Source organism: Ascidiella aspersa, chromosome 3, assembly GCF_963924565.1.
Source record: "Ascidiella aspersa chromosome 3, kaAscAspe10.2, whole genome shotgun sequence".
NCBI classification, from domain to species: domain Eukaryota; kingdom Metazoa; phylum Chordata; class Ascidiacea; order Phlebobranchia; family Ascidiidae; genus Ascidiella; species Ascidiella aspersa.
Genome location: NC_139449.1, coordinates 31,948,314 through 31,968,927, shown reverse-complemented (window position 1 = coordinate 31,968,927; position 20,614 = coordinate 31,948,314). Strand labels below are relative to the sequence as shown.

General features: G+C 36.1%; 2 protein-coding genes across 2 annotated transcripts; both read right to left on the bottom strand.

The window, feature by feature from the left end:
- Nucleotides 1-1,641: 1,641 nt before the first annotated feature.
- LOC146162498 (chymotrypsinogen A-like) lies at nucleotides 1,642-9,244 on the bottom strand. Its single transcript, XM_083385565.1, has 13 exons — nucleotides 9,134-9,244; nucleotides 8,584-8,691; nucleotides 8,100-8,269; nucleotides 7,156-7,243; nucleotides 6,812-6,872; nucleotides 6,670-6,734; nucleotides 6,211-6,303; nucleotides 5,532-5,661; nucleotides 4,177-4,327; nucleotides 3,698-3,815; nucleotides 2,908-3,044; nucleotides 2,063-2,179; nucleotides 1,642-1,806 (listed from the first exon to the last, which is right to left on the bottom strand). Exons 1-13 carry the CDS (start codon nucleotides 9,240-9,242, stop codon nucleotides 1,753-1,755), a joined length of 1,401 nt encoding a protein of 466 aa, XP_083241691.1. The 5' UTR covers nucleotides 9,243-9,244; the 3' UTR covers nucleotides 1,642-1,752.
- A 1,184-nt stretch (nucleotides 9,245-10,428) lies between these two features.
- LOC146162497 (geranylgeranyl transferase type-2 subunit alpha-like) lies at nucleotides 10,429-20,015 on the bottom strand. Its single transcript, XM_083384478.1, has 14 exons — nucleotides 19,905-20,015; nucleotides 19,353-19,463; nucleotides 19,051-19,175; nucleotides 16,802-16,900; nucleotides 16,576-16,664; nucleotides 15,318-15,515; nucleotides 14,870-14,953; nucleotides 14,693-14,775; nucleotides 14,394-14,480; nucleotides 13,512-13,752; nucleotides 12,618-12,823; nucleotides 11,932-12,045; nucleotides 11,474-11,561; nucleotides 10,429-10,883 (listed from the first exon to the last, which is right to left on the bottom strand). Exons 1-14 carry the CDS (start codon nucleotides 19,905-19,907, stop codon nucleotides 10,747-10,749), a joined length of 1,665 nt encoding a protein of 554 aa, XP_083240604.1. The 5' UTR covers nucleotides 19,908-20,015; the 3' UTR covers nucleotides 10,429-10,746.
- Between the last annotated feature and the right edge of the window lie 599 nt (nucleotides 20,016-20,614).

The following is a 20,614-nucleotide window of genomic DNA, read 5'->3' as shown; positions in this document are numbered from 1 at the left end:
AAATTTAGCACAGTTTCTTAGAGCAAATAAAAATGTTATGTGAATCTGCCATTTCACCAATGTTTTGTTTTTAAAACTTGTAAAAAAAAAAAATTCTTGAAATAAAACTGCCTAATTTGTTTTAATTGAATTGCTGACTATGCGAACGTAAATGTCGTCCAAAAGTAGATTTGCAACACACCTGATGAAGTATTTTTGATTTCTGGAATGCGTTGTTTTTCAATAACGAATCACTGAGCAAGTATATCTGGTGGTTTACAATTAGTTTTTCAGATAATAGAATGCTATTGTGTTTTAAACTTTTTTGTGGAAATGTGTATCGTTACGCCTCTTTACGGATAGACTATATTTTCTATTTCGAAGTCGTTCTGAAATACATGGCATGTCAATTTCAAGCAGGGAGTCGAACCGGAACTTTATGAACCGGTTTTGGGTCAATTTTTTTCGAACCGTAACCGAACCTGAACCGGTTTTTATAAGATTTTAAGGAACCGAACAGGAACTGAACCGAATAATTTGAAAGAACATGAACCTTAACCGAACCCGAACCTGTTAACAAAAGCGGTTCGCTCCGGCATGACGTCACAACTTCTATTTTACAGAGTCAAGTTACGCCATGTTCGATATTTTAGGGAAAAAATATGATCATTGAATGAAAAAATCGTTGATTTTTTATTTTTAAGGTATTTCAATAATGAGTTGCTGTTTTTTTAATAAGTCACGTAACTTAAATTAAAAGACTTACAATTCAAAGATTATTCTCTAAATTTATCGACACACATTTTGAGATTTAACGCAAATTATATTGTATCTGAACCGGAACTTTATGAACCGGTTTTAAAATAACGAAGGTTGAACCGGAGCTGAATCTGAACTTTTAAATTCCTCCAAACCGGATTCCAAAAAAATCCTTGAACCCGAACCGAACCTGAACCGGAAAAGTCAAATGGTTCGACTCCCTGATTTCAAGTCATTATTTTTTCTTTTTTGACCTAATTTAACACTGGCTCTTAAGTTGATAATGACATTAAGCAAAAATGTGTTACGCTATTTGTTGGCCTGGGGTTTCTTTTAATAGTGCTTATGGAAATGCACGTTTCTTACCCGAGATATGGTGGTTTAACTAGAAAGCGAGCGCTAATGCTTCCGGTGTAACAAGGCAATTAACAAAAATATAGGGAAACACTTTGCGTGGTAAAATAATACGTTATAAATAAAATAACCGGATTGTTGACGTATGCATCAATGGTTTTAAATTGTTTACTTGTTCCTGATAATTTTTGAAAGTTAAAATGAAATTGTAAACAGATTAAAATTGTATTCATTCTACTGCAAATGGCAAGACGAAATACGTCTATTAGTTTCGCCTCTTGAGACAGCATTATAACTTCTTAGAATCTCTTGGAAATATCTTCGCAAGGAGATTCCATTGAACAAAATAAGATAGACTATAGCGGTAAGTCAATTTAATTCGGGCATGATACAATATAAGTAGCCTTCCATTGTTTTTTTAGGCTCCTATGTTTTTTGAAACATGGAAAACCTATCTTATTTTTGTTTGCTTTGAAGCTTTTTTGAAATGAGATTATGTTTTGCATGACTATTTGTATTTCTGTGAATGGTGGACACTATTAACAACTGCGGCAATCGTTAGTGTAAAGACAATAAACAGAATTGCAAATGAACACAATTTATGCCCATCGAAAAACACAAAATATAAAAATTATGATGAAGTTTCTATTTGTCAAAATTTTACACTTTCTTTCCTTCCATAGTGCTGCGAATCCATTTCAAATAATACGCGACCTAAAAAAAGAACAAACACAGTAAATGGCAAGATCTTTAAAAGTTTTTATCCGAAAATGTTACCAAACTGCCTATTTGGCTAATAAAATTTTGGCTTTTTGTATAGCCTATGCTTGTTGCAAATAAAGTGTAGCATATACGGCTAAAATTTTAGCTATTTTTTCGGCGTAAATAATAATTTAAACTTGTAAATGTAATTGTTTTGAAATTATATAGAAATGTACGATTTTTCTGACTTATAAGTGGGCCTACTCACATTGGAATATACTCCTGGTTTGTTCGGTTCTCCGCAGCCGATCCCCCAAGACACAACTCCGACCAAACTATATCGTCCAGACGACTTCTCCGTAACCAGAGGCCCTCCGCTATCGCCCTTAACAATACATGTACGGTAACCAAGCAGGCATAGATTGTAGAGTTAAACAGAGTTGGTACAAAATTCCCTCGTCGGTTTTGGCGAAATATGCACAGACCTAACACAGCGACTATATTTCTCTGTTTCACAATATTTTGTGAACGGATGGCTTGGGGATTAGGTTCGTTAAATTTTAAAGGGGATGTTAAATAAGCCACACTAGTTTTGTTCAGAGTTCGAAAGAACTTATAAAATGATAACATTATCATTTGCACAATATAGTAGTCGTAATTTGTTATTGACTAGGCCTACCAGTACCAAAACATATTTTTTTTTTGAAGTGTTAGGAATGAGGACACAGGACAGGCGGAAATTCAGACTATAATTGGTTATTTTTGAATGGGATAGATGTTTTAGGAATTCGACACTTCCTACGGTCGTTATAAAAGCAAAAGTGCTCCGTTTATTTTTGCGTCTTGGATGCCTGATCTTTGTGGCAGTACATTTGGGCAATAGCGATCAAACATGATCAAGCATGTGTTGTAATGATGACTTAAGTGCACTCTTGATAATGATGACTTGAGTGCAATTTGAATTGATTTGCTCTTGCAATGACCTGACGGGCAATTGATGACTGGGAATTGACTTGTTGTTTTGCAAAATACTTTGAACTTTAGAGATTTTTAAATCACTTGACTGTGACATGAGTTATTTCCAAATGACATGTTTACAACACTGGCACCTACAGCACAAGCGTCTCTTCCTCCCTTTTCAAATCCGGCGCACATCATCCCTTCCTTCAATGGAGGAAGAAAAGCCTTGCACTTGTCCTCATCCACAAGAGGGACTCGAACCTGGCGGAGCACGCTACTGTCTCCGGTGTCTGCGTAAAACGAAAACCTTTACGCTTTACTGCATCTCATATACAGCTCGTAATCTTTGGTAGATCATGACGGAGGCAAAATTAATGTTTGTCGAATATAAGCGTTAAATTTGTCTGTATTTTATTTGCTGCTGATGGATAGTTAAGAAATTCCTTTCAATTTAAATTTTGCTAAGATACCGTACTAATATTGCATAGCAGTTACCCTGTAATTGATTGGTTAAATGTTACTAACCCGATTTACAACCTACATTGAAGAAATGTTGCTTATCGTATGTAATTAAAATGTAAACAAATATCCGTTAAATTGAAAAAAATCCAATGTGCATAAATTACAGAATATTTTGGCTATTCTACTGAATACCGGTATTACAAATGTATTGAATCTATTTTCGCCGAATGTTTTAAACCTTTAACGTTTGGTAACATTTGCCAAACTCAGTAAAGTAGATATAAAAGGTATTGTGCGGAGAGCCTTGTATTACTGTCAGTAATAACTATATATCAAAAATTAAATTTAAATACACCTCCAAATGAAAATTTATTGATTTAAATTCGCATAGGCCTGCCATTTAACTTCGTAGGCCTAATGGTGCCATACGTTTTTGAAGGCATTGTTAACTCAGCCTATTGCATGTTTCTACGGTTATTACTTTTGGTGAGTCCCCAACCGGTGACGATAAACATTGTTCCAACCAGGGGTAGGTCGTCAGCGTTGCTGGGAAGGCAAATCGGCCGAACCGCGTCGTTCATCGTTATCGCATCTTGTAGCTGTCCAAGAAATAAGTGTAAATTTTAAAATACACAAACAGGCACTTCTGTCTTATTTCTGTGTAGCCTACCGGTACACGATTAGATTCTACAATATGAATATAAGCTTACTTATTCAGAAGACCTTGTTTTGTTGACTTGATTAATGTGCCACAGGACTAAAATCAGTGATCATAGAATCGAAAGAATTTTTGTACAAAAGAGTGTTGTATTTTGTCTTACAAAGTCTTATTTTCGACTCAGTAAATTACATTCATACGATTTATATTTTGTCTTCAAATAAGCAAAGACTGTTAGTTTAATGTGAAGCCTAGCCCTTACCGTAATATATTGACATACAGACCCGTGCTAAGATTTTTACCTTGACCAAAGCTATGTCGTTTTGCTTGGTACGGGTATTGTAACTTTTGTGGACAAATATTTCGGCCAGCAAACGTTTTTCTTCGTTTGGATCGGGAATATCTGTGTGATGCTTTCCAACGTAAACCGAATACACGCGTGGATTCCGAGTCCTTGACAAAAAAAGTTGGTAAATAGTACATGACGGTATTTAAAAAGAAGTTAAAATACATCATTAGAGAATTATCTATCTAAAATTAAGCACATTCTGAAAATGGTAGTAAATCACCGTTTAACATCTACTTTTTATTGACGTAACCCATCCACTGTTCTAGCAAAGAGTTTTAATTATTTAAGCAAAGAGTTTTAAATTAAAACTGTTTGGTTTAAGCGTGTAGGCCTACGTAGGCTTGAAATATTATAATGAAAAAAAATAGAATAAATTAGCCATTCTCAACCACAAGACTATAGCGTCGCCGAAAATCGCAAAGTGGAGTGTAAATTTCGTAATATCGGCAATGACTTTATTGTTGTATTTACAGAGATCGTCACTAAAAAACCCGCTTGTTCCGTTTATCATTATTCCTGTAGCCTATTAAAACTAACATCAAACTTAAAAAAGAGTCAAAACTCAGTCAAGTCATTTGTAAAGTGTCTGGTCCAAGCCAAAGTCCGAATAAATAACAAGACAAGTCCCAGTCACCACTTGTCCAAGTCAAGGCCCGGCCAAGTCATTATGAGAGCAAGCCAACTGCTTGTCATAAAAAAACATTACACTGTTAAAATTGGTAAACCCGTCCGATAAAGCAGTGCTTCTTTTTTTGTTTTGTTCACCCCTAGTATCTATCTCCCGATTTCATTCACCCTTGTCTCATGATATGATAAAACTATCTCGTCTATATATAACAGCACAAAATGGCTTAGGTTGTTTTGATTCTTGTTAAGATTAACTCAAGCTAAGCTTTACCATTGCAAATGTACAAGTTCTCGAGTCTCAAAATATAAAGCTACAAAAGCACAAAACACAGTTAACAAATTTTTGTATTATACACTCAGTGCAAACCAACTTCACTATTGAAATCAGCCAAAAAAAAGACACTTATTCACCCTTTTGGTTGGTTCACCCCGACTCCTGCAAAAATTTGATTAACCCAGGGGTGAACCATATTCACCAGTTTAAGAAACACTGCGATAAAGCACTAAACTTGTTCCATTTGCAAAAACTAAGCTAAATATACACATTTTTGAAAGAAAAAAATAAGTTGAATGGAATTGTTTTTACTTGTTATTTCAAACCAAGCCATTCGTCCAAAATATTTAAAAAGATGACCTAAGTCATCATAAGAACAGTGGGCATAGATAGTACAAACATCTCACCTTACGAAGCAATGAGCCGCGGTTAGAATCCACCACTTGTTAAGAATTGAGCCGCCGCAGAAAGGCTTATCATCGCGTCTTGTGCGGAGAGATGCTTGCCACGGAAAGCTTCCAGGAAGAGCCTCCTTGCCTGAAGTAAGCGGACAAAGTGACAAGAGTTTCACTTTTATCAGGTTTCAATGCCCGAAATACGCTTTACGTAGGGCTAGGTCCAACTGTGGCATTTTGGCTTATTGACCTCATAATGACATCACAATAATGAAAGTAAAAAGGGGTGTTTGTTTGAAAGCACACTGTAGTTCCGTGCATAGTGTACCTAAGTGTTTATATTTGGAAAATGGAAAGGTTTTGCTTGTTGTAGATAAATACAGGATTAATAAAGATAAATACAGGATTTCTGTTTTGCTCGATACGTCAGTATCCTGATGAAGACGTTCTCGTCGAATATATATATACTGCTGAAAGAGCAACACTCCGTTATATTTATAAATACAGGATTACTTTATATAACCACTGCTTATAATTAACATTAGTTTTCTTCTTTGACTCTCTTTCGGTAGAGTTAACAAGGTTCAAACTGAAAAATAGGCGTTTAAGCACCAATAAGACATTTTCACTTTGAAACTCAGTGCATCGGACACAACGACACAAAGCTTTAATATGTTAGACATCTCTCTACCTCCGACTATCTTGGGCGTCATCTTGCTTGGTTTGACGACTGGAATGCCACAAGTGCCGGTTGGAACGATAGTCGTCGGCGGGGCAGTTGTAGCTGCGAAACATGCAGTTAGCAGTAAATATAATCATTGAACTTCATGAATACATTATCTATCATAGGGTAGTGACCGAAAATAGAAAAAAAATATTCTCGGTCTATTTTTGCGCCTATATATTTTTATTCCTGTTAGACATTGCTCTATGCAGCGGATATTAAACTGTAGTTAATTCGCCTGCATATGTAACTTGACGTTTACAACGGGTTTTACTCAATTATATTATCTTTAATTTACCTCTTTCAAGCAAAAAACTATTATACTCGTCTTTGTGTAAATTTTAGATTTTTTACTTTTTATTTCATGCGCTTTTTTAAAAAAATGTTTTTTTGTTACTTTAGGTACTGTTTAAATAGTACACTTACTTTGAAAGCACTTGTATGCAGCTACCACGGAGCGAACGTCGCGGCTATTTAATACACTGCTCGCCCTGTTTAACAACCAATTGAAATTCCACATTAAAAATAGACGATAGAGTTAATGAACGTTTTTAGAAATAAAATTTACCTTTCGAATATGTCGTCCTCTTCATAAAAAGTAAAGTCGTCGTCATCGCCCAAAACGTAATCTAAACACATATGTGACTACACTTGCTTCAGGTAACAATATACTTTTACAGGGTTGACAAAATTAATAATAAATATTTCTTTTGTAACTGACAAAAGAAAGTATTTTAATTTTTGGCGGTCTGATTTAATGTCGGTAACAATTTTACGAAACTCACTATTCTAAGACCATTGCCGAGCTGCGTTTATTAAAAACAAAACATTAAAGGAACTACGACGGAGCTGTTCACAAGCTGTATGGGATTTCGATGCGATTGGTCGTCAGTCATTTACTGCATCACTAACCTTTTCGTCGTATCCTTCCTATTCCAAGAGTTCGAAGCATAATTTGTACAAATATTTGTCTTCTGATGCATCTCCGGGATACAAAGGCCTATAAATAATACGTTTACAGGGGTATGTATAACCCGCGGCCCGCCTGATGTTTACGTGCGGCCCACCGCTTCTTCTCATGTTCAGTAGCCTTTATTTAAAACAATTGTTTCGACTATCATAAAAGCATGTAGAGCGCGCAGTATTCGATCTAGGCCAAATTTAATTTTTTCAAAACAATAATCGAGTCTAATGTCGCATTTCAACATCTATTGAACATTTTGTGCACCCATCATTGTTAAGCAAGATGTGTGTTTTTCTAAATGTGTTTTTTTGCGGACCTTTTTAAGAAAACATATCAGCCCAAAGGTGGGACCATAGTATGATACGGCAGGTAAACTTTTCGCGCTTCGCGCGACAAGGCCGAGATTTACTTGCATATTTGCGCACAAGTTCACTTCCGATGAGCGGGTGCTTATAAGTTTAGTTGTACGGATTTCTTCTTATACACAATGCTATTGGTATCTTGTAGGTATGCGATACAGCATAATGCACACAATAGAAGACTTCTTTTCGGCAGTTTAGACAGTTTGGACAGTGTAGATATGTTTCTGACTTATGAATTAAAACAGTATAATTCACGCAAACCAGGCTTTTAATATGACCTGTAACAAATTTTATTTCCTTATATGTTATATGAGAATACGGAAATTATCTTAGACCATAAACGTTTGTTTAAACATATTCATACGTGGATTGTACAAGTGTTTGACAGTAGTAAAAATACTGTCTAAGCCAGGCTTTGAGTTCAATGGTGTATATTTCATATAATTGAAAACAAAATCGTCGTTGAAATGCATTACAATGAAACCAGAGGCGCTCTAAACACCGAAATCAAACGAAAAAAACAAACTCACCTGCTGATTGCCTCCCTGGCGCCCCGCAGCGGTCTTGCATCTAACTGCCAATTCAATGGTGACGTAGTCTGGGTGCAAGGTCTCGTCCCTCGGCATGAAGCGAACGCACGTTTTGGCGGAAAACTCGGCAAAAACCATGTTCATAGCCTTTTCCGAGTATCGAATTTGCTCTGCATTTGAAAAAAGGATTGTTTAATTTTGCATTAAACACATCTACAAAGAGAGTACTGTACAGAAATATATTATGGACGATTTTTTTATAGTGACCACGTTATTAAATAATTACTCCCTAAAAAGGTTGACTTTAAGTTCAATAATTCTGCAAATAACTGTTAATAGCCTAATATAATTATAATAGTATTTAGCCTGTTTAGTAACCGCAGGAAAGTCTTTTAGCTATGGGATGACACATATCACCTAAGATTTAAGTGTTTCAGGTCACCAATAGGTCCAAACTAGCACGGACGATTAGTAGTTGACTTACTCATTTTTGGTGCAATGACGTAAGGTACGATGAAGTATCCACGCGCGTCGACAATTTTGTTCCACAAAGGACCAATCAACGGACGCGTGGGAGCATCCGGGACATTATCTTGAAAAAGAAGATTTTCTGTCTTAAAGCTTGTTTTTAGTATGATGTGCACTAATACTGTTATTGTCTACCTTTTCTAGGGTTTACACAGTAAGGGTTGAAATAGTAAGATACATGTCGAAAGATTGTTTGGTATGCTTTTCGTAGAAAACCAGTACCGAGTACATGTCATTAAATGTTAGGAATTCCCATAAAAACATTGCTGTTTAGCGATCTTTTTGTTTTGTTTATAATTAGTTTGGCATTAAATTAAATGAGGGTTATTACCAACTTGAATCGTAAAGTGACGAGATTTAAGTGAAGATTTAGTTGTATAGATTTCCGAGCAATACAGCACGGAATTCGTGACAAAAATACGAGTAAAACAATTTAGTTAACGGATAACCGGATGTTCCAAACAGGAAGGTCGAATTATATCTCTTAGATTCATATTGTAGTCTACCTGACATATCGAAGTCCTCCAGGTATCTTTCCATGTCGAACTCGCTGAACGCATCTTGTCCGCAAACAAGTAGTGGAAGAAAAAATGCTAAGATTCTAGCAGTAAGCATTGTGCCCTACTCGGCATAAAAATGTTTAAAAAAATAAAACAGCGAAAAAAAGATAAAACTGTCAAATAATATTCTGACAAAACTAACTCCACTGTGAACCAAATAAATAGTCGCAGATGCAGTTACAGAAAAAACATAAAAAGGTGTATTTTTATGGAATCCGAAACCTTTTGCGGCAGGTTTCTGCTTGTCCACCACTGCTCCGCTGACGCGTAAATAAATGTTGCCTAAAACGTTTTTTTTTTTTCATTCGTTCGTTCGAAATAAAGCATTAAAGATGCCATTTTAGGAAAAATACATAATATTTGCACCAAAGCCCAATGCAGTATTTTAATCTGTTTTTTAAGCTTCAAGCTTTATTCGTTACATAATTATATATAGCCTGCTAACCAGTTGTGTATTATCTTTCAACTGAGAGTCTCTATGTGACTCTAATTTTAAGACGTGCGACATTTATATATAACCTTGTCAAAAAGGTTTAAATTCAGTTCACTTTCATAGCAAGACAATTTACCTTACACGACGCTTACAGTTCCTTCTTACAAACTGCGGATTTAAAAAAAGCCTGGTTTAGCCGAGTTTCCGCTTTATTTCTTGTCAACGTTTTCAGCTGACGCGCGACATATTCGACTAGCTTCCTCATCAAAACACAAAGGAAACGCCAACTGCTTCCAAGGAAGAAAATCCCAACTGAAACCAAAAGTGGTTCGGTCACATCTTGTTGTACTCTGATAAGCTGCTGTTCCCTGTTTTGGTAATCACTACCACAAAGTTCGTGAACCCAAAGTGAACATTTTAAACGCTTCAATACGACATGGTTAAGCTACAAAAAATGTTTGTGGGCATTGACCACTTTTCCGTTGTTTTACATATAAGACTTAAAACAAATTGTAAAACTGCAATTCTGTGACTGCTATGCTAGGTTTGAAACATTGCTTGAAACGCGCATTTCGCATTTATCAAAGAATGAAAGTGCTAAACAACAAAGGTAAATATTTGTTACTCCACATATCAACTCATCCTTTTAGCAGCCATTTATATTAGGCCATTTTTAGCGGACAATTTTGAGCACCCCTTTGAAACACAAAAGTCGGCGTTTATGGATTGCAGTACATTTTGGTATCAAGTTACTACACTGGTGTACCATAAAAAGTGTACAGCAACATTTATTTATTGTCACGCCACATCAAATCAATTAAAATAAATTCAACACGATATGAAGAATATTGCGCAAAGTCGTCAAACACAACCATGTTGCTGTCAGTCATTGGCCTAAAATTTTAACTAGATTGCACCGTTTTGAGTATGAGTTATGTGATATGGAATCAAAGTATGAGAAAAAGGCAATACACGACAGTGCATACGATACTAGGTCAGTTACGAAAAAGAATTTAAAAAAATGTGTTCTGCAAAATAAATACCACAATAAAAGACGAATATCCAAAGATCACGATAAAGCAATGGGTTACAGGTAGAGTAATGGAAAAATTGAACCTCTTCTTATTCATAAAGTTATTCGCAACCCTTTGAATAAATCGGCGACACTTTCTTGGTCAAACTGGACGGGATTTTCACATAGAGATACAGCTTGTAAGACTGGGCAACTTTCTAACGTTTTCAAGCAGTCGAGTGTAGTGATTTCTGAAAACGTAAAGAAATGTATGTTTTTTTTCAAATATGATATACGCAAACGTCCTTTTATAATTTAATCGTTTATTAAGTGAAACGTACAGGGTGTCCATAAAGCCTCTTTAAAATCTAAAAAAATTATTAAAAAGTGAAATGATGAGATATCGCAATGAGGTTTGTTTTATGTTAATCAGTATTTCATAAAGTTTTTATTGAACTAATGGTGACCATATAGAAGTGTATTAAATAAAGTAATAATATTTTTAGTTATTTTAATTAAATGTTGATTAAATGTTTAGAAGTGTATTTAATGCGTCAATAAAAACTTTATGAAATACTGATTAGCATAAAACAAACCTCATTGCGATATCTCATCATTTCACTTTTGAATGATTTTTCAAATTGTAAAGAGACTTTATGGACACCCTGTACTTTTTAAAACCAAATAGACCCGATCTAATTAACTGTTATTGTCGATACCATTTTGCAAGTTACTCTTTTTTGCATGTCACTAAAACTTCAGTTAGGTACTATTGATGCAATGCAGGTAATTAACCAAGTCGAGAAAAGTCAGGCGTTTTCCAAATAAAGAGAGTACTTACGGTTTGAGTCCAGGTTGATTTTTTCTAGGCAGGGAACATCATTAATGCCAGAAATATCACAGATCTCGTTCTTGTCCGCTTTAAGCACCTAAAGATAAATTGGAAAAATAAAGTAACTGCTTGCTTCTTGGGTACACTGTGCACGGATCTGTAATGTAGCTTGATAATGATTTGCAAAGCCAAAAAGGTCGAGTAGATCGACATTATTCTTAATTAGGACGTTTCGAAAAATCCATGTTTGCTTCTTGTTATGTGATTCGTGGAAAAGGTAAAGCTAACCAAATTATCTGTAATTCGGCTGAGTAAAAAATATCCGCGTAAGAAAACACGCTCAATGCTGAAAAATTAACTAATCTTGTTTACTACAACAGCATTGTTGTTTCTCGCCAGTTTGGCAATTTAATTTTTCTTTATAGTTTCGCATTTTTTATTTACTAAAACTGGTGCGCGTAACTTGCCTTGAGGCGCCTTAGTAAGTTGAATTGCACAGTTAGGCGTTGAAGACAATTGCTTGAAATGTCGAGATGGGTGATCGCCGTTAAAAACTCGAAATGACAAAGTCGAGTCAATTCCTATAACAAAGTAACACGCTTGAATAGCTGTTAATTATAAGACAACGCAATTTAAAAAACCCATAATTTGATCCAATATTAAATATACTGTCCAACTCTATTTACGTTAAAAATGTAGAATAGTTTTTTTACAAAAGTCGGCCATTTAAAAGGAAAAAGTTTTAGAAACAAAAGGATTTTTTTTTAGTTCAACTCCTCCCCGCATAACACACACTTATACTGCTTGAAATAAATGTACCGGGATTTACCAAACCACCACAAGTGTCTGTGTTAGATATTTTAAACAAAAAGAAATACCTATAGGTATTGACCAAATCTGTCCCCTTTGTTTAATTCGCTGTTTTTCTTAGTGATCCCAAAATTTTAAAATAAGCGGCGATTTTATAAAGGTCATTCATTTTAAAAAAAATATTTATGTTCAAAATGGATATTACCTTTTTAAGTTCTCTTCGTTAAAAGGTAATCAACTCAAAATAGTTAGAAACAAAACTTTTAACACACAATAGTGCAAAGTAAGGTTGTTTCCTCAAGAAACCGCCCCTCCAAGACCACACTGTTTTAAACATACTCACCTTGCCGCTACAATCCAGAGCGCCAGGGTCCAAGCTGCAGGCGGTGATGACGCAATCTTCGATGACGTACTTGCTCCTCAGGTCAGCGTAGTACCTGCGTCGCTGCGGGTCCACGCTTTCTAAATCGCGCAACATTCTCTCGACCTCTGTGCCGTGCTTTGTAGGGTCAGTGGCGCGCATCAGCAGGACAACGGTCAGCATGACCCCTGTGCACAGTGATCGAAATGATCCCGAATGTTGTTAATGTTTCAAGCTTAACAAACTGAGGCGTTAACTAGGGCTTTGTCTATTATCTACTTCGCAACTATTTTACCGCCAGACAAAGTAAACCGGTGAACTCAAGGCAGATTTGGACAACTAGATTTTTTTTAGCTTTTTAAAATTAGATTAGAAATATATTAGAGCATTTAAGTTTTCTCAAATTAGATAGGAATTAGAATTACCGAGTTCTTAAGACAACAAATTTCAACTAGAATAACATCTAATTTATTACGATCAATTTAATTTAAATCGCAAATTATTCTAATAAAAATGTGAATGGTAAATAGTTGTTTGCCATTTTTTATAACTTTTAGTATAGCCCATGCTTTTCAGAATGTACAAATCGTGTACAAAGAGTTTTATTGCAAATTATTTGTATGGGCTGAGAGACTAAAAATACCGTTGGATAAAATAGCATTTTTGGTAAAATCCGAGTTAGAATAGAACAAGAGCACAAGCAATTCACAAATTATATATTTTAGCCACATTTTGCTGTAATTCAATTGAATTAGAAAGCTAAAACGACCTATTTAGTCTGACTAAAGGTACGTGTATAATAGGTGAAAAACCGCTGGTAAAAACAATCAAGAAAAAGTTTTTTTCCGTCTTGCAGCATACCCTTGCCTAACTTACACTTATTTCCCGGTTCCAGCTCGTTCAGTTCCCCACACGAAGCCAGCTGTTCCTCGAGCAGGGACAACTTGGCCTTGCTGACCCCATCCTGGAACATTTGGCGCCCCACTGGAGCGCTGCTCACGGCCCCAGGTGTTCCCACTGGAAGCTCGACCCTGGCCACGCCTCCCTCGCCGACTTCTGACGTCACTACGACAACGATAGGTCGCTCTTCGGGGAAAGCACCCTCGGCCGTGCATTCCTACGAAAACGAAAGGGTTATTATATAAGTACAGTGAACTCCTGATGCCTGCGGAATTAAATTAATTTTTTTAAGGTCCCGGTTTTCCGAGGTCGTGAGTTCGAGCCTCACTGCAGGTTGGATTGTTCCTTGTCTGCACGTGCAGCGTGATTAGCCAAACGGCAAAAACATTTCCGAAGGAATCTGTGTACGTTTAAGGTTATGTTATTTACTTGTCGAGATAAATTATCAGTTAAAATTGCCATGATCGAATAAGGTATAAATTACGTAGTTCGGTTAATTAATTTCAATCCGTAACTTGTAAAATTGCGTTAGAGTTGCCTGTTTTGACCAGCTAAAATAAGTAATGTAGGAAACAGAATTTAGATGTGCAACCAGTTATAATACTTGCAAAAATATTTTTTTTGTTCACGTCGATATTGGCAATGGGTTTTACCGTACAATGACAATATAGTTCCAAGAACAACGTGTCACAAAAAATCACGTAAAAATGTTATCAATACGACATCCTAGTCGGCTATATTTAAAAGTGCTCAAAAAAAAATTCCCTAGGTTTAACGACAAGGCAGTCGATAAACGTTTAAGCTCGACGCAAGACACGGAGGTCACTTTAAAGAAAGCTAACATAGTGAAGTTGTTACCCAGATATGGGAGTATCTGTCTTGTGTTGAAGGTTGCCAGACGCAGAAAATCGTTTCGTCATTGATGGTCAGAAGCCCATTGAAGTTCTGTGATAAGTACAGGGTTTAAGTGCCTTACCAAGATAAGATCACCGGTATCGCATTCAAAATACACTCCACTGTGCTTCTACTTTAGTTTTGCTTATTTAAACAAAATGCGGGCATGCTCAAACATATCACACGCATACTAAATGCAATTTATTCTATTCAAATTAAAAACATTGGATGCACTGAAGAAAGACGTTTTTTTCACAACATACCTTGAGAGGTAGCCGCAGACAGCAAGTGATTTTGTGGCTCGCCCTTTCCACTTGCAAAGAAACAATACTTTGGCCAACGTCACCTTAAAGTTAAACAAAAAACAATTTAAAGCACTGTCTAAAACTTACTGAAAAAATAACGTTACAGATGTCAAATATATTAGAAAAATAAAAAACCTCTTCCCAGGAGCCATCTGTGATAGAACCAAGCACTTTGGTCGTTGGGGTCCGTGAAGAAGGCATTCTGAACCAGCTCTAACTCTGCAAGAAAAGAGATATTGAGACATAATCCAGCAAAGTCGGAAGCAGCATGTTGCTTAATCATAAATTATATTTGCCTGTTGAACAGACGGTATAAAAGTATATTCTTCATGGTAACACCATTTAAATTGAAAAATTCATTTGTACTCACAAACACTGTGGTTTATTTTCAGAAATACTTTTAACAATTTTCGCCACCCCTGCACCCAAATATGGTTAAATGTGTTTATATAACCAATAACTCTACGGTAGGGGTGGCTAAGTTGGAATATAAACTTAAGTTTTCCATTTTAGGTGTTGCAAAAGGCCATGGGGCGGTTAAACAGAAAATAACTCTGTGATTTTTAAATGTTTACTTTTTTACCTTCAAGTAACTTTTTTTCTTCAATTCGTTTCAAGTCGTTCTGATCAGGAAACGCTTTTGGTAGAAGCTTGCTTCGGTAGTGCCAGGAAGAGTAATTCGAGAAGTTGGTTTCGATAAGCTTGTGCGTGAATGCAATTTCGTCAGTGTCACTGATACTGGCATGACTTGTCACAAAGCGACGATAGTCCCAACAATGAACTAAGATGAAACAATAGAATCTGTTCAAAACCCTGTCTAAAATTTTAGATGGTTTCTTGAATTAATTTGTTAGTAGGGATGTTCAAAGTAGAATATCGAATCAAATTTTGCCGTTTATTTCGGGTAATTGGAACCGATATAAAGTTTTAACGCCGATTGTTGCGCCTAATTGTAGATATACGCGTGTGGTAAGTTGGCATGTCGCTGCGGCGACCAATTTATGGCGCTTGCTTTAAATGTAACGATGTAGTGCAGTGTCAGCGTTTTTTCGGGCGACTAATTACGGCGTCTTGCGATAACATTCGTCTGATAATTAGATGTCAATCAAGCGTTATTGGGCGAGCGACTAACGTGTAATGTCTGGTGTGGAGTTCGCAATGCGTTAAGTTGCAAAAGTAATACTACGTTGTAAAACGTGCTGACCGTCCACAAAATGCGCTATAGGGTTACTTAAGTTAAACTTTAGGCCAATATTCAGCGAAGTTATGGAGTTATGCACAACGTAATTGTCAAGAATTTTTTATGCCTTGACTAATTGTCAAGAATTTCTTTATGTCTTGCATAATAGATCATGTTAGTCAAAAAAGCACTAAGACCCAACAATGCTTTGAAAAACAGGACCGAATTGCTAAAGAGTTCTGTGGACAGTGTTTCATTGTACTCACTATTGGCAAAAATATAAGTTTTGACAACAACCTCGACAGTTGACATATTACAGTTTACAAAACTGCTTCAAATGACACTTGTTAAGAATGTTAAACATATGGGTGATTTTTTTATGATCATATACATATGTTAGCAAATTGTTTGGGCGATTTATTGCTGTGATTGTGGGCCCTGTGGGGTAGATTAAGATTAATCCCTTTCCCAAACAAAATTAAGATTAAATAATTTAATAAAAATATACTAGGATTCGCTATTCTGGATTCGTTATTCTAGATTCGAAACCTATTATTCTAGAATACCTTGGGATTCAACTTGGAACATCCCTATTTGTTAGTTTGTTTTTTTTTACTGAAAGTTGTCAAAAAAGTGCTTCTATTTTTCCCAAATTACGTACAATTTCTGTCATCGAATTGAAGATAAGTATCACACAAATGCAGTTCTTGTTTCCAATCAGGTTCTTTCATGTTAAGCATCACAAAACATCTACAAAACACAAGCTTTAAATATATAGATTTTATTACTTTTTTCCCCCTTATTATCTAATATACAACTAACCACCGAGAGTACTACTGTCAAATTTGCAATGTTGCCTTAATCATAAAAGAAAAAAAAATTCCAACCTTTGATGCCAGCAACCATAGGACTTGGGGTTATTGCGAAGACATGATTCAATGAAATCCAGTTCATTTTTATATTTAATGGTCATCTTTTCTGGTTCACTAAAAAAGTAAAGAAACTGTAAATACGTTTAAGTTTGAAATCCACTGGTTGGATAAAAATTGTAACAAAATTAAAGTTGGTTTACCAGTCTATTTATATATATATATATATAAATATATCATTTAAAGGCAAAACTAGTAGTACTAATGTTGGTCAAATCACCGCACATCAATATATATACAAACTACTTTCGCCTAGGCATCCTATTATCATTAATTAGTATAAATTAGATATAAGCACAAGTGGGTGTAGCATATAGCCTACTTTGACGTCACTATACACATGACCATTGTCCACTGACGTGTGACCGCCGCACCTAGCGAATTGCTTTTCCGCATTTGACAATTCATTCTACTTTATACGTCTTACTGATTAGCGGCTTGAATCACCGCTCTGTTTATCTCTGTATTTCTGAGATTTGTGAATATACTCTATGAGCAACTATCTACTGAGTGGATTGTCTTTGCTTAGAGTACAAGAAGTTAAGGACAGGTATTCTAGCGGCCTGCTCCTTTGGAGTCGGATTAAGAACTTGTAAGAGACTTAGGCAGCCGTCGGCCCTCGTCTATAGGGTCAGCAGCCTTCTTATAGCTCCCAACAACCCCTCTACGCTTCACTGGTGACCTCCTTGTTCTTCGGAAGATATCTGAAGACAGAACATTGCAATCAAAAGCAGGCAAGTCTCAGAAAAAACGGAACCAGCTCGTCACGAGAACAGCTTTCCGACCGCTCATTGGGATCGGAAATGATCTCAATCTTAAGTGCAACTCTGAACGCACTTCATCAAACACTGAGTTGAACTTCACAGCACAAGAATACGTGATGCCACGTCTTTGCTTCCGTTCAACCAGCTTCAGTAATGTAAATTCTATTGAAGAATCACGTCGATTTACTGAAGAAATCTCAAGCTACGCGAGACAGCCCTGCTAACTATGAACATCCTTCGGGAATGGACTATATCCCGGGGAGCATTCGACTACGCAAATTTGCTAGACGACGCATTTCTACACATCCTTGCCTCTAACGAACCCAAACCCCTACCATACCCCCTTCTTACACACCACGGTCCGCAGCAATGTCGCTGACATAGCCACACAGGGGCCCAAATTATATGTTTGCTAAATACTCTCAAAGCCAAATGCTAAGCTTACCGAATTGTGCATGAAATTTATCGCCATGTATCTATAATTCGATGAATCGCATTTCATCAATGTACGCCTGAAATTTATTTGTGTCACAAAGGGTCCGAGCGACCAAGAAAAATATTCGTTCAATCTTTGTTTACAAAACAGACAGCCTTCAACTGTTCATTTGAGTTGCCGCAGCTTGAAAGAGCCCGGCCAACCATTTATTGTTTCCTGTATTGCATTTTCCATCGTTTGTGTACAAATATATCACGGAGAAAAATCTTTTAAAACTTCGCCCCCAAAAAAATTAGAAAAACACCCATAAAACGTTGCTCTCTTGAGTTGTAAATATATTGTTTTCTTACAACGCCACGCTTGTTTTTCGCTCGCCATTTTTGCATGCTATTTCTCTTCATGTCCCACAGCTTTTGGACATGCACCCAAACCAAATCCTAATATCAATCTTTCAGATCTCTTTTTTCTTTAATGAACAACCCATTCTACGTCTGACTTGTTCATTGGAAGGGGGATTCTGTAGCATATAGCCTACTTTGACGTCACTATACACGTGACCATTGTCCACTGACGTGTGACCGCCGCACCTAGCGAATTGCTTTTCCGCATTTGACAATTCATTCTACTTTATACGTCTTACTGATTAGCGGCTTGAATCACCGCTCTGTTTATCGCTGTATTTCTGAGATTTGTGAATATACTCTATGATCAACTATCTACTGAGTGGATTGTCTTTGCTTAGAGTACAAGAAGTTAAGGACAGGTATTCTAGCGGCCTGCTCCTTTGGAGTCGGATTAAGAACTTGTAAGAGACTTAGGCAGCCGTCGGCCCTCGTCTATAGGGTCAGCAGCCTTCTTATAGCTCCCAACAACCCCTCTACGCTTCAGTGGGATACAATATAAATGTTGGTGAAAGCCATTAAGATGTTACTGTAAGGGAATAATATATATGCAGCCAATTAAACATGTAGGGAAGTTTGTAGTATGTATATAATAAAATAACTTACACGGTGTCCTGTAAATGCTGCAGGGCATTCTTTCTGTAATTCCACATTGAAGAGTAATCCGAGTTATATGAGAGGATCTGCTTTGTAATCTCAAGTCCTTCTCCATCGTATGCTTTGTTTTCAATCTATCACAAAAGTATTTTAGAAGCTTTTTATAAACACATTCTGGGATATATATCAGTTTTGAGGTTTTTATTGAAAACAAAAACTATAAGCAGGGTTTATGCTGTCTGTTAATCTTTAAGTCGATAGACAAACAAACAAAATGCTGTATAAACAAAAAACACATTTTAGCAACTTACTTTGGTGAACGCAAGTGAAGTGGCTTTTTGAAATATCTTTAGTTTTATCTGTCTTTCTTTCTTTTTTTCTTCTTCTTGCTGTGCAGTTGTTTTGACTTTTAGCCTGCCGTGCTTTGTAAAATAAGTAAATTGTTGGCGCTGGTCTAGAATTCTCAACGCACATTATTTAAGTTAGGATGCGGGTTAGTGTTTGAGTAGGTTATGCAATATTATTAAGTAATGAATATAATAACACTTGACACACCAACACCCAAACGCTAACTGGCACCCTGACCCAAATTTTGAGTGTTGATTTAATAACTGTGGCTGGATTTTAGACCACCGCTAAATTGTTTTTTATTAGAAATATAGGAATAATACAATGCAATTTTTCTACCCAACACTCATTATTAACTATAAAAGCAAGTAATAGGTGATCTGCAGATATTAAATGTAAAACAATCTATCGTACTTAAATACAGAGTAATGAAAATCATTTATAAGAAAACATCAGTTTAAAGTCCAAAAGTTGTTGAATAATATATATAACTATAATAATAAATTAGAACCAACCATGCTTCAAAGTGGTATATATTCCAGGTAATCTTCGACTTGTAAGCTTGTTTCAAAGAGAAAATTTCACATTAAAGGAAATACAAGAATTATGTACCGTACACATTAAAGCATTTCTTATTTTTTTTTTTAGTCCGTGTTGGGGATTACCCAATTTTTAAACTCTCACGTGACATTTGTAAAATAGATTTCTATAAAGATTTGTAAATATCAGAGATACAATTTTTTTAACTTTTTATGAATCGGTATGATTGAGTTTTATCTTGGCCCAATAAAAGTTGTATTCTAATTTGTATGTTTATCTATTAAACCAAACAGATTTCACATTCCCGTCCCTCTTCATAAACATATATTCCATTCCCTTTTTTGATCACTGAGTAGAAAATCCCCTAAAGGCCCGTCTACACTACAGCACAGATGTGCTGGGCGTAAATATCGCTCCAAAAGTAACGTTTTTCTATAGCTGCTTGGGGCTTGAGTTTAGCAAAGTGTGAGAAGCTCGAAACAATAGATTGCAAATTACGCTTTGCTCAGTTCAGTGCAGATGTAGTGTAAACTAGGGTTCCTCTCCGGGAATGTTTCGACGAAAAATTCCCGGGATTTCCCGCGAATTAACAATCCCGGGAAATTTTTTTTATAATCCCGGGTATTCGGCAACCTAGCAAAACTTTAAAAATGTTGCCGTTTTTGACTAATATAAAGAAAAAAAT